Source organism: Scyliorhinus canicula, chromosome 26 (assembly GCF_902713615.1).
Source record: "Scyliorhinus canicula chromosome 26, sScyCan1.1, whole genome shotgun sequence".
NCBI classification, from domain to species: domain Eukaryota; kingdom Metazoa; phylum Chordata; class Chondrichthyes; order Carcharhiniformes; family Scyliorhinidae; genus Scyliorhinus; species Scyliorhinus canicula.
The window spans coordinates 10,521,332-10,534,793 of record NC_052171.1 but is presented as its reverse complement, the minus strand read 5'-3'; the positions used below and the strand labels follow the sequence as shown (position 1 = coordinate 10,534,793).

Sequence of the window (13,462 nt, the reverse complement as noted above, 5' to 3'; positions counted from 1 at the left end):
TGATATCGGATGAGCTGCAATATAGAATCGTAGAATCTCTATACAGTGTAGAAGGAGGCCATTTGTGTCTGCACCAGCTCTCTGAAAGAACTTAGGCCCAATCCCTCACCCTATCGCTGTAACCCCATCTAGGGGCAATTTAGCACGGCCAATCCACCTAACCTGCACATCTTTGGACTGTGGGAGGAAACCGGAGCACCCGGAGGAAACCCACACAGATACGGGGAGAATGTGCAGACTCCACACAGACGGTGACCCGGGGCCGGAATCGAACCCGGTTCCTTGGCGCTGTGAGGCAGCAGTGCTAACCACTGCGCCACTGCGCCACCGTGCCCCCCCCCCCCCCCGGGAGGTAAAACGTGACCCCAATGCCTCATAAAGGAGAACGAAAAAAGGAGCTCCGGATAAAATTGCAAATCGAGAAAGAGCCGTCGGAAAAAGACATTGTTCCGATTCCAGGTCACCATCGGAGACCAGTGTAAGGAATCTCTAGTCGTCTGTTGCCAGGGCAACCAGTAATTAGTTTATTAACGAGGGCACAAATTAATCCTTAACCATCGGTTCCCATCATATCACATGGCAGAAATTTTACATTGAATCGACACCTGACTGAGCCACTTATCGCGAGATAAATGAATATAATAAGAGAAATATTAAAAGTAGTCATTGGAGCGCAGAGGTGCGGTGTCTGCCTTTGAGCCAGAAGAACATAGAACATCCAGTGCAGAAGGAGGCCATTTGGCCCATCGAGTTTGCACCGACCTACTTAAGCCCTCACTTCCATCCTATCCCCGTAGCCCAATAACCCCTCTTAACCTTTTTAGGACACTAAGGGCAATTTAGCGTGGCCAATCCACCTAATCTGGACATGTTTGGACTGTGGGAGGAAACCGGAACACCTGGAGGAACCCACGCACACGCGGGGAGAGCGTGCAGACTCCGCACAGACAGTGACCAAATCGAACCTGGGATCCCGGAGCTGTGAAGCAACTGTGCTAACCACTGTGCTACCGTGCTCTCGGGTGGTGGAAAAAAAGTGTGAGCCCCTACCATAGAACATTACAGCGCAGTACAGGCCCTTCGGCCCTCGATGTTGCGCTGACCGTGAAACCCCTCTAAAGCCCATCTACAATATTCCCTTCTCGTCCATATGCCTATCCAATGACCATTTGAATGCGTTTAGTGTTGGCGAGTCCACTGCTGTTGCAGGCAGGGTATTCCACACCCTTACTACTCTCCGAGTAAAGAACCTACCTCGGACATCTGCCCTATATCTATCTCCCCTCAATTTAAAGCTATGTCCCCTCGTGCTAGACATCACTATCTGAGGAAAAAGGCTCTCATTGTCCACCCTATCTAATCCTCTGATCATCTTGTATGCCTCAATTAAGTCACCTCTTAACCTTCTTCTCTCTGACGAAAACAGCCTCAAGTCCCACAGTCTTTCCTCATAAGATCTTCCCTCCATACCAGGCAACATCCTGGTAAATCTCCTCTGCACCCTTTCCAATGCTTCCACATCCTTCCTATAATGCTGTGACCAGAACTGCACGCAATACTCCAAATGCGGCCGCAGCAGAGTTTTGTACAGCTGCAACATGACCTCATGGCTCCGAAACTCAATCCCTCTACCAATAAAAGCTAACACACCATACGCCTTCTTAACAACCCTCTCAACCTGGGTGGCAACTTACAGGGATCTATATACATGGACACCAAGATCTCTCTGCTCATCCACACTACCAAGAATCTTACCATTAGCCCAGTACTCTGTCTTCCTGTTACTCCTTCCAAAATGAATCACCTCACATTTTTCTGCATTAAACTCCATTTGCCACCTCTCAGCCCAGCTCTGCAGCTTACCTATGTCCCTCTGTAACCTGCAACATCCTTCCGCACTGTTCACAACTCCACCCACTTTACTGTCATCTGCAAATTTACTCACCCATCCTTCTACGCCCTCCTCCAGGTCATTTATAAAAATCACAAACAGCAGTGGCCCCAAAACAGATCCTTGTGGTACACCACTAGTAACTGAACTCCAGACTGAATATTTCCCATCAACCACTACCTCTGTCTTCTTACAGCTATCCAATTTCTGATCCAAACTGCTAAATCACCTTGAATCCCATGCCTCCGTATTTTCAGCAATAGCCTACCGTGGGGAACCTTATCAAATGCTTTACTGAAATCCATATACACCACATCAACTGCTTTACCCTCGTCCACCTGTTTGGTCACCTTCTCAAAGAACTCAATAAGGTTTGTGAGGCACAACCTACCCTTCCCAAAACCGTGTTGACTATCCCTAATCAAATTATTCCTTTCCAGATGATTATAAATCCTATCTCTTATAAACCTTTCCAAGAGTTTGCCCACTACAGAAGTAAGGCTCACTGGTCTATAGTTACCGGGGTTGTCTCTACTCCCCTTCTTGAACAAGGGGACAACATTTGCTATCCTCCAATCTTCTGGCACTATTCCTGTAGACAATGACGACATAAAGATCAAAGCCAAAGGCTCAGCAATCTCCTCCCTAGCTTCCCAGAGAATCCTAGGATAAATCCCATCCGGCCCAGGGGATTTATCTATTTTCACACTTTCCAGAATCGCTAACACCTCCTCCTTATGAACCTCAAACCCTTCTAGTCTAGTAGCCTGTAACTCAGTATTCTCCTCGACAAAATTGTCTTTTTCCTGTGCGAATACTGACGAAAAATATTCATTTAGCACCTCTCCTATCTCCTCGGACTCCACGCACAACTTCCCACTACTGTCCTTGACTGGCCCTACTCTTACCCTAGTCATTCTTTTATTCCTGACATACCTATAGAAATCTTTAGGGTTATCCATGATCCTACCTGCCAAAGACTTCTCATGTCTCTTCCTGGCTCTTCTTAGCTCTCTCTTTAGATCCTTCCTAGCTAACTTGTAACTCTCGAGCGCCCCAACTGAACCATCGCGTCTCATCTTTACATAACCATCGATACCCATAGCCCCAGAAAACGTTACTTTGTTTTAAATAAATTTAGAGTACCCAATTTTCTTTTCAAATTAAGGGGCAATTTAGCGCGGCCAATCCACCTACCCTGCACATCTTTGGGTTGTGTGGGGGGTGAGACCCACGCAGACACGGGGAGAATGTGCAAACTCCACACGGACAGTGACCCGGTGCCGGGATCGAACCCGGGTCCTCGACGGCGTGAGGCAGCGGTGCTAACCGCTGCGCGTGGCCGGAGGGGAGATGGGGAAATGACAAAATAAGAACCCCACACACAAACACAGTTGCGTACACCTAAGCTAAACAAAACTACGTACACACACACACACAGATGTAAGAGTCATGTGCCTTGTTGCAGCTGTAAGCTACTGAAGCGGAAAATATTGAAAGATGTTCCTCAAGGCTTATTTGCTGCTCATTTAATATTCAAACGGACTTCTGAGGACAGGGAACAGGAGGGCATTCCACGCCAAAAAAAGGTTGATACCAGTGTTGGGGTGGGGAAAAATCGGAGACAGTGGGTGCTGGTCACTCGTGTGCCACGGGTCAGTCAACCCGCCAGATGGGGACCGTCGCTTGTCACTCAAAGTCCCTTCGCTGGGCGACGATTATCTCCCTGCTATTCCACCAGATCTAAATGTTTACACAGTTCACGGAGGAATGTTTCCCCAGCGGTTCTCCGACTCCCAGCAGGAGGCTGACGCATTTCCCCACGAGGGCCCGAAAGCTCTGGCAAGCTTCCCTCACCAAAAAAAAAAAAACTAAAGCCACCTTCCCCGGCCCTGAAAAGCATTGACGTTGCCGCCGCCAGTTACCGAACCGCGTGGCGCGCGGGCAGAGCGAATTAAATCAGAGATAACGTACCAGTTCTCAACGGGGCAGACGTGGCGGTTCATCACAGCCATTGCGTATCTGGAAGAGAGAAGGCAGGGGTTAGGGTGAATGGAGGGTTTAGACTCGCGTTGATCAGTTAAGCTGGTTCATCAGATCAATTCCTGCTAAGAAGTGCACTAATCTTATCAGCTTTGGTCGGCTGAATTGGATTCAAGATTTAAATACCAACGACACTGATATATCAGATTTAACACGGGGGTGGCTGGATTTATTCCACTTGGCCTCAGCCAACCGTGTCGGTTAGCGGTGTTCTCGAGCATTTTGATGTCTCCTTGGGAGAGCTGAGGTGAAAAATATGCCTACCTACAGAACTGGCACCGTGTAAAAGGAGATCAGTTGACCTGTGGTGTCTGCACCGCCTGTTCAAACGAGAATTCCCTCCCCGCAACCCTACACATTCGTCCCGTACAAACAACAGTCCCTCGATTGAACCTGCTGAGGCCATAGGCTCAGAACGTACATTCCAGGCCTTAACCGCTGGCTGTGCGAAGAACATTTTCCCCCTCGTGTCGCCTTTCCGTTGTGCCAATTGCTTCAAACATCGGTGCCCTCGCTCGCCACCGCAAAAGAAGAACTGACGGTGTCACTCGCGATGAGGGCAACTTGCTTCCAAGTCGGAGCGCTTCTGTCTCGCGTCAGATTCCACGCTCAGCCGTTTCCTGGTGTTTTACAGTTCCACAAGTGTTCAAAAGCCTATCTCGCAGTCGGGTGAGTAACCTAAATCTTGCGCATCAAATTACATGACTGTTGCTCGCGTCAAGAGGATTGGTGTCCTCCTGCACACGTGAGCCGGTCTGGCTGAGTCACGCGCGTTGTGCGAGAGGGGCGGGGTGGCAGGAATGTTCTGGATTGTTTTACTCATTTGGCGCCAGTTGTGCTGTTATGCCTCATGACTTGCATTTTGGACCAACCCGCAAAACTAGAGGTCCCTCATACGCCAGCAGTGATCAAGAATCCCTACAGTGCAGAAGGAGGCCATTCGGCCCATCACGTTTGCACCGAGCCTCTGAAAGAGTACTACCCAATCAAGGCTCACATCCCCACCATCCACCCATAATCCCACTAACCGTTGGACAGCATGGCTAATGTGCATTAGGCGAAACCATGGCTAATATACCCGCAACACTGCCAGGATTCGTAATTGATAACTCCCACTTTTCATCATAGAATCCATATAGTGCAGAAAGAGGTTATTCAGCCCATCGAGTCTGCACCGACCGTGCAAAAGAGCACTCTACTTAAACCCAATCCCCAGCGCAATCCCCACAACCCCACCTAACTTGCACATCTTAGGACACTAAGGGGCAATTTAGCTTGCCCAATCCACCTAACCTGCACATCTTTGGGTCGTGGGGGTGAGACCCACGCAGTCACAGGGAGAATGTGCAAACTCCACACGGACAGTGACCCGGGGCCGGGATCGAACCCGGGGCCTCGGCGCCGTGAGGCAGCAGTGCTAACCCACTGCGTCGCCGCGCCGCCCTGGGTGGCCCATCTGAGACACAGACCAGGCAAATCTCCTCTCTTCAGTTTAGCGAGTCTCTGGAACTCTCTTCCTCAAAGGGTGGCGGAGGAAGAGCCTTTGAATCTTTTTAAGGCCCCTCCGTGTTTGCATTCATTTCAATTCAGTGCCACCTCTCATTTCAGGTTTAATGCCAAGATCAGGAACATAGATCATAGAATTTACAGTGCAGAAGGAGGCCATTCGGCCCATCGAGTCTGCACCGACTCTTGGAAAGAGCACCCTACCCAAGGTCAACACCTCCACCCTATCATAGAACAGTACAGCACAGAACAGGCCCTTCGGCCCTCGATGTTGTGCCGAGCAATGATCACCCTACTCAAACCACGTATCCACCCTATACCCGTAACCCAACAACCCCCCCCCTTAACCTTACTTTTATTAGGACACTACGGGCAATTTAGCATGGCCAATCCACCTAACCCGCACATCTTTGGACTGTGGGAGGAAACCGGAGCACCCGGAGGAAACCCACGCACACACGGGGAGGACGTGCAGACTCCGCACAGACAGTGACCCAGCCGGGAATCGAACCTGGGACCCTGGAGCTGTGAAGCATTTATGCTAACCACCATGCTACCCTGCTGCATGGAATCCATTAGTTGGGTAGGAACCTGGAATTGGTGAGAGGAGCAATCCAGGGAAATGGGAGACTGTGTCTGAGGCAATGGCATCTGCAGGAGGTGACAGCTACTGGGGGAGCATGCGCGGAGACACGGGGGGGAGCATGCGCAGTCCCGGCAGCCGTGCAGGACGCAGGCGCGGTCGGCCAACAGCCGTGCACGACGCAGGCGCAGTTGGGGGGAGGGCGGCCCGCGGCCGTGCACGGCGCAGGCGCGGTCCCGGCAGCCGTGCACGGCGCAGCCGCAGTGCCGAGCGAGGGCGGCCGGTGGAAGCCGGCGAGAGGCCGGGCCAAGGTAGGAGGAGGAGGGTTGAAAAAGGCGGACTCACACGATCCATATGCCGGTGATGGAGAAGGCGGACAGGCTGACGGGGAGGATGAGCCACGCAGTCATTGGGAAGCCCCCTCGACCTGAGCTGGTGGTGGTGGTGGGGGAGGAGGGAAGAGCCGGTCCCAGGCCGCCTCCTCCTCCTCCCGTCCTCCCTCCCTCACTCAATGGCCAAGGCCGCCCGGAGAAAGCCACCCGTGCCCCCCTCCTCCCCCTCGCTGCTCCGGGCAGCCCCTTGTCGCGCAGGCGCGATGCGGCCAAGCGGCGGGCAGGGGGGGCGGAGACTACAATTCCCGGCAGGCGCCGGGCGAGGGGACGCAGACGTCCTGACGTCACCGGTGTCAGCTCCCGGGAGGAGGCGGGGCCAGCAGCGAGATCTTTCACTGCCGGAGGGGGCGGAGCCAGCGGGCTCTACAGTACGCCTGCTCAGTGGGCACTCCTCACACACACTGCCGGAGGGGGCGGAGCCAGCGTGCTCTGCAGTGCGCCTGTTCAGTGAGCGCGCCTCACACACTGCCGGAGGGGGCGGGCCAACAACTAGCCTTCACACACTGTCGGGCGGGGCGGGGCCAGCGTGCTCTGTAGTGCGCATGCTCAGTGAGCCCTCACCGGAGAGGGCGGGGCCAGCGGGCTCTGCAGTGAGCAGGCTCAGTGAGCCCTCGCACGCTCTGCCGGTGAGGGCGGGGCCACCGAGCTCTGCAGTGCGCATGCTCAGTGAGCCCTCACACACTGCCAGAGGGGGCGGGGCCAGCGGGTTCTGCAGTGCGCATGCTCAGTATGGCTAATCCACCTAACCTGCACATCTTTGGACTGTGGAAACCGGAGCACCCGGAGGAAACCCACCCCCACACGGGGAGAACATGCAGACTCCGCACAGACAGTGACCCAGCGGGGAATCGAACCTGGGACCCTGGTGCTGTGAAGCAACAGTGCTAACCACTGTGCTACCGTGCTGCCCAATCGGTGTCTTCCGGACCATTTTTTGCCCAATCCACCAAAACCTCTTGATTTTGAATGCCTCAACCAAATTTCCTCTCTCCCACTCCCTGGGGAGCAGCCCCAGCTCCTCCCACATAACTGACGTCCCTCATCCATGGCAGGCCGACGTACTTACCAGGAGCAGAAGTAGGCCATTCAGCCCCTCGAGTCTGCAACGCCATTCAGTAAGATCATAGTTGACCTGTACGTGTTAAGTGCCACATTCCCTTCCTCAGATAACCTTTCATCCCCTTGCCCAACAAGAATTTATCACCTCAGTGACCTCCCCTTGGCTTTCAGCACCGGCTGACACAGAGTTTCAAAGTTGCACATCTCTATCCTAAAGGGGTGACCCTAATTTAAAAAACCCTACCCTCCGCCATTGAGCCGAAGTGGATTCTACGCCATTGAGCCTAAGTACGGAGGAACTGTGGTGTTTTACGTCTAAAAAGATCGGCACCGACCGAGGGTGGCACGGTGGCACAGTGGTTAGCACTGGTGCTTCACGGCTCCAGGATCACAGGTTCAATTCCCGGCTGGGTCACTGTCTGTGCGGAGTCTGCACATCCTCCCCGTGTGTGTGCGTGGGTTTCCTCCGGGTGCTCCGGTTTCCTCCCACAATCCAAAGATGTGCAGGTTAGATGGATTGGCCATGATAAATTGCCCTTAGTGTCCAAAATTGCCCTTAGTGTTGGGTGGGGTTACTGGGTTATGGGGATAGGGTGGAGGTGTTGGGTAGGGTGCTCTTTCCAAGAGCCAGTGCAGACTCGATGGGCCGAATGGCCTCCTTCAGCACTGTAAATTCTATGCTTTACCGATCCTGTGACCTGGTGAGGGGCGAGCAGCCCCCCCCGATATAAACGGCCGGGTCAGTGGCCGCGTATGCCGTTAATGCATCTGCTTCCACAAGCAAAACATGGCGTCAGCCGTGCACGGACCTGCCCTACCAGATAGTGCCGCCCTGCCCTTCCCCTCTACTAGTCCCCCCCCCAGCCCTCACAGAAGCCCCGCCCCCGGCCAGCAGCACAGCTCCCGCCCGGCCGTTGAGACCACACGTTAACTGCGCGGACGGGAACTCGGCCCATGGAGGGGGGGGGGGGGAGCATCGGGGGAGGGCCTTCAGGTGACTCTCCTAACGCCGTTCCAACACCGCGGTGACACCATTTCGGAGGGGGTGGAGGATACAAAACCTGCGTCGAACAGGCGCTGCCCCCGATTTCGGTGTCAGAAGGGACTGTCTGGAACGGTGAATTTGAAAACTGATCGCAACAGAGATTGCAGTCTGGATGGAGCACCCCCTGGAGGAGCACAGGCTCACCGACAGCATTTTCATTTAATACTGCACACGTCTCAGGTTCAACTTCAGTAGCGGCTTGATAGCAAACGCCCACAGTCTCACCATCATCAGCACAGCAAGAATCCCGATTTCTAGTTTGCTTATGGAAACCTAGGAAGTCTCACCGAACCGTTAGAAAGCACTGGCTTTACCTCAGCTGGTGTGTTCTGATCAATTTTAGGCACCATTCTCTGAACTCCTACAGTGCAGAAGGAGGCCATTCGGCCCACAGAGACTGCACCAAACCTCTGAAAGAGCTGCCTACCTAGGCCCACGTTCCCACCCTATCCCCGTAACCCAAAATCCCACCACAACTACACATCTTTGACACTAAGGGGCAATTTAGCGCGGCCAATCCACCTAACCTGCACATTTGAACTGTGGGAGGAAACCGGAGCACCCGGAGGAAACCCACGCAGACACGGGGAGAACATGCAAACTCCGCACAGACAATGACCCAAGCTGGGAATCGAACCTGGGTCCCTGGCATTGTGAAGCAACCATGTTACCCACAGTGCCAGATTTTTCAGATTCCCATTTACGCATCCACTGGACCCATCCTTTGATTATTTTTAAAAAATAAATTTAGAGTACCCAATTCATTTTTTCCAATTAAGGGGCAATTTAGCATGGCCTATCCACCTAGCATGCGCATCTTTCGGTTGTGGGGGCAAAACCCACGCAAAAAATGTGCAAACTCCACACGGACAGTGACCCAGAGCCGGGATCGAACCTGGGACCTCAGCGCAATGAGGCAGCAATGTCCATCCTTTGATTCTTAACTTGTCACCACCTCCCGTTGCCCTAAACTCTCATCCCGTCATTTAATCACTCCTGTGTGCTATTCTAACCAGTCTTTCCTCCCCTCTCCCACTTGCTTACATGTATGACATTGTTCAGTTGTGGGCGGCGCGGTAGCACAGTGGTTAGCACTGCTGCTTCACAGCACCAGAGTCCCAGGTTCGATTCCTGGCTGGGTCACTGTCTGTGCGGAGTCCGCATGTTCTCCCCGTGTCTGCGTGGGTTTCCTCCGGGTGATCCGGTTAGAAAGACGTGCTGTTAGGTGATTAGGTGAATTGGACATTCTGAATTCTCCCTCTGTGTACCCGAACAGGCGCCTGAGTGTGGCGACTGGGGGCTTTTCACAGTAACTTCATTGCAGTGTTAATGTAAGCCGACTTGTGACGATAATAAAGGTAATTATATTATCACCACTGCGCCATCCCATTTCACAAAAAATCCAAAATTGACCCTAATAGACCTCCAGGGGGAACTACGAGAGATTTCTCTCCTCCACTCTGGTGTGCGGTGTCTCCACTCTGGTGTACAGTGTCTCCACACTGTCGCTTTAATCTTGCTAACAAGTCTGTGCGCTACTCCATCAAGGTGGCATTGACATAAATGCTCCGTTAATTCAAGAGTTCATCGTGGGGCAATACAAAGCGACTGGGTTATAGAACTTGTCATAACCTGAGATCGCAGGTTCAAAATCCCAGGAAGGTGGCTAGGGATTTCAAGTTCAGTCAATTAAATAACATTAGAATACATTAGTACTTTCACTACCACCCACCTGTGCCATCTTAGTGCCTTAAAGGGCCGCCCATACGTGAGTTCACTTCAACCATTATCATAGTGGTCTACTGGCCTAGTGGTTAGCACAACCGCCTCACGGCGCTGAGGTCCCAGGTTCGATCCCGGCTCTGGGTCACTGTCCGTGTGGAGTTTGCACATTCTCCCCGTGTCTGCGTGGGTTTCGCCCCCACAACCCAAAAATGTGCAGAGTAGGTGGATTGGCCACGCTAAATTGCCCCTTAATTGGAAAAAAAAATTGGATAATCTAAATTTTAAAAAAAAATTATAGTGGTCTACATCCCACCCCAGGCAGAAGTGAGGAAGGCGCTGGGCGAACTGTACACAGTTATAAACAACTATGAAACAGAATAACCCGGGGCCTTGTTCATCGTGGCTGGAGACTTCAACAAGGCCGACCTCAAGAGTGTACTGCCAAAATTCCACCAGCACATCTCCTGTCCCACCAGGGGCAACAACACTCTTGACCACTGCTACTCAAAAATCAAGGGCGCCTACCGTTCCACCCCCGACCGCACTTTGGGAAATCAGACCATAAGACGGTGCTCCTTCTCCCGGCACACAAGCAGAAACTCAAGCGGGAGAATCCAGCTAAGAAGGTTGTGCAGTGCTGGTCCGAGGAAACAGAAGAGCTCTTACGTGACTGCTTAGAGACAATGGACTGGTCCATAATTAAGAACTCAGCGACCAACTTAAATGAGTATGCCACCACCGTCACAGACTTCATCAGCAAATGTGTGACGACTGCGTGCCAAAGAAAGCAGTACATACGTTCCCCAACCGGAAACCATGGCTCAATCGCGAGATTGACTCCTAAGGACAGATCTGAGGCGTTCAAGGCAGACGACCCTGACCTATACAAGAAATCCAGGTACAACCTCTGCAAAGCTATCGAGATACCAAGAGAGAATATCAAACCAAGCTAGAGTCACAGACAGACTCTCGGTGATTGTGGCAAGGACTAAACAACATAACGGGCTACAAAGCGAAGCCGAGCAATATCTCCGTCAGCAGCGCACCCCTCCCCGATGATCTCAATGCATTCTATGCTCGGTTCGAGCAGGAAACCAACAATCCGCTGTCGAGTGCCCCAGCAGCCCATAACTCACCCATAACCACCATCACAGCTTCCGAAGTCAGATTGGCCTTCCTGAAAGTGAACCCTCGTAAGGCGACGGGATCCCGGGTCGTGCACTCAGAGCCTGCGCGGACCAGCTGGCAGAGGTGTTCAGACATCTTTAACTTGTCCCCACTCCGAGGTCCCCACCTGCTTCAAGACCACCAGCATACTGGTACCAAAGAGGAACCAGGCAACATGCCTCAACGACCACCGTCCAGTGGCCCGGACTTTAGTTGTAATGAAGTGCTTCGAGAGGTTGGTCATGAAGCGCGTCACCTCCATACTCCCAGAACACCTTGATCCACTGCAATTCACATACCATCGCAACCGGTCCACATCAGACGCCATTTCCCTGGCCCTACACATCCCTAGAGCATCTCGACAACAAGGACTCCTACATCAGACTCCTATTTATTGACTACAGCTCCGCCTTCAACACCATAATCCCAGCCAGCTCATGGCAAAGCTCCAAAACCTAGGACTTGGCTCCCCACTCTGCAACTGGATCCTCGATTTTCTGACCAACAGATCACAATCAGTAAGAATGAACTACTCCTCCACAATAGTCCTCAATACCGGGGCACTGCAAGGCTGCATACTTAGCCCCTACTCTACTCCCTGTACACACACGACTGTGTGGCAAAATTTGGTTCCAACTCCATCTACAAGTTTGCTGACGTTACGACCATAGTGGACGGGATCTCAAATAACAACGAGCCAAAATACAGGAGGTAGATTGAGAACCTAGTGGAGTGGTGCAGCGACATCAATCACTCCCTCAATGGCAGCAAAACTAAACAGCTGGTCATTGACTTCAGGAAGCAAAGTACTGTACACACCTGTCTGCATCAAAGGAGCCGAGATGGAGATGGTTAGCAGTTTCAAATTCCTAGGGGTGCACATCTCCAAAAATCTGTCCTGGTCCACCCACCTCGACCAGGAAAGCACAACAGTGCCTATACTTCCTCAGGAAACTAAGGAAATTCGGTATGCCCACATTAACTCTTACCAACTTTTCCAAATGCACCATAGAAAGCATCCTATCTGGCTGCATCACAGCCTGGTATGGCAACTGCTCGGCCCAGGACCGCAAGGAACTTCAGAGAGTCGTGAATACCGCCCAGTCCATCACACGAACCTGCCTCCCATCCATTGACTCCATCTACACCTCCCGCTGCCTGGGGAAAGCGGGCAGCAGAATCAAAGACCCCTCCCACCCGACTTACTCACTCTTCCTACGTCTTCAATCAGGCAGGAGATACAGAAGTCTGAGAACACGCACGAACAGTCTCAAAAATAGCAGCTTCCAGACTCCTAAACAACTTATGGACTGACCTCATTAACACTACACCCTGTATGCTTCATCTGATGCCAGTGCTTATGTAGTTATATTGTATATTTTGTGTTCCCCTATTACGTATTTTCTTTTATTCCCTTTTCTTCCCATGTACTTAATGATCTGCTCGCAGAAAAATACTTTTCACTTTACCTGGGTACACGTGACAATAAACAAATCTCAGTCCAAAGATGTGCAGGTGACTAAGGATTGGATTGGATAAAAGCCCCTGTTCAGGTACATTGAGGGAGAAATCAGAATGTCCAATTCACCAACAAGCATGACTTTCAGCATTTGAGAGGAAACCCACGCAGACGCTAGGACGTGCAGACTCCGCAGTGACCCAAGCCGGGAATAGACCCAGAGACCCTGGTGCTGTGATGCAACAGTGCTAATCACACCTGGACCAAGCTTATTTAAAGTAGCCAATTCATTTGTTCCAATTAAGGGACAATTTAGCATAGCCAATCCACCTACCAGTGCAGACATGGGGAGAATGTGCAAACTCCACCTGGCAGCGAGCCAGCACCCCTTTGCCACCACACCCTTCAAAACCCAGCTGGAACACGAAGGTGTTGCAAGCCCTCCCCTTCCTCGATTTCTCCATTACTTCATCACTAAATTCTGCCGTGTTGTCGCACGCCTCGGAAGCAAGCTCACCCCGTGCCTCACACGAGCAGCTGGTCAACGAGAGAGCATTTTTTTGAACTGCAAGGGGTGTGTGAAGAACAGGAG

General features: G+C 52.1%; 1 protein-coding gene across 6 annotated transcripts in view; it reads right to left on the bottom strand.

Annotated features, from left to right (window-relative positions):
- Positions 1-6,567, bottom strand: part of LOC119957395 (transmembrane protein 150A-like) — a 35,943-nt gene extending 29,376 nt beyond the window's left edge. For all 6 annotated transcript variants that reach the window (XR_005458798.1, XR_005458797.1, XR_005458795.1 and 3 more), the window contains exons 1-2: positions 6,369-6,567; positions 3,866-3,913 (exon numbers count right to left, since the gene is read on the bottom strand). Coding sequence is in view for 2 of the 6 variants with exons in the window: in XM_038785425.1 (XP_038641353.1) it covers positions 3,866-3,913; positions 6,369-6,433 (113 nt within the window). In the remaining 4 variants the exon portion in view is untranslated. The remainder of the gene's footprint in view (positions 1-3,865; positions 3,914-6,368) is intronic.
- Positions 6,568-13,462: the final 6,895 nt, after the last annotated feature.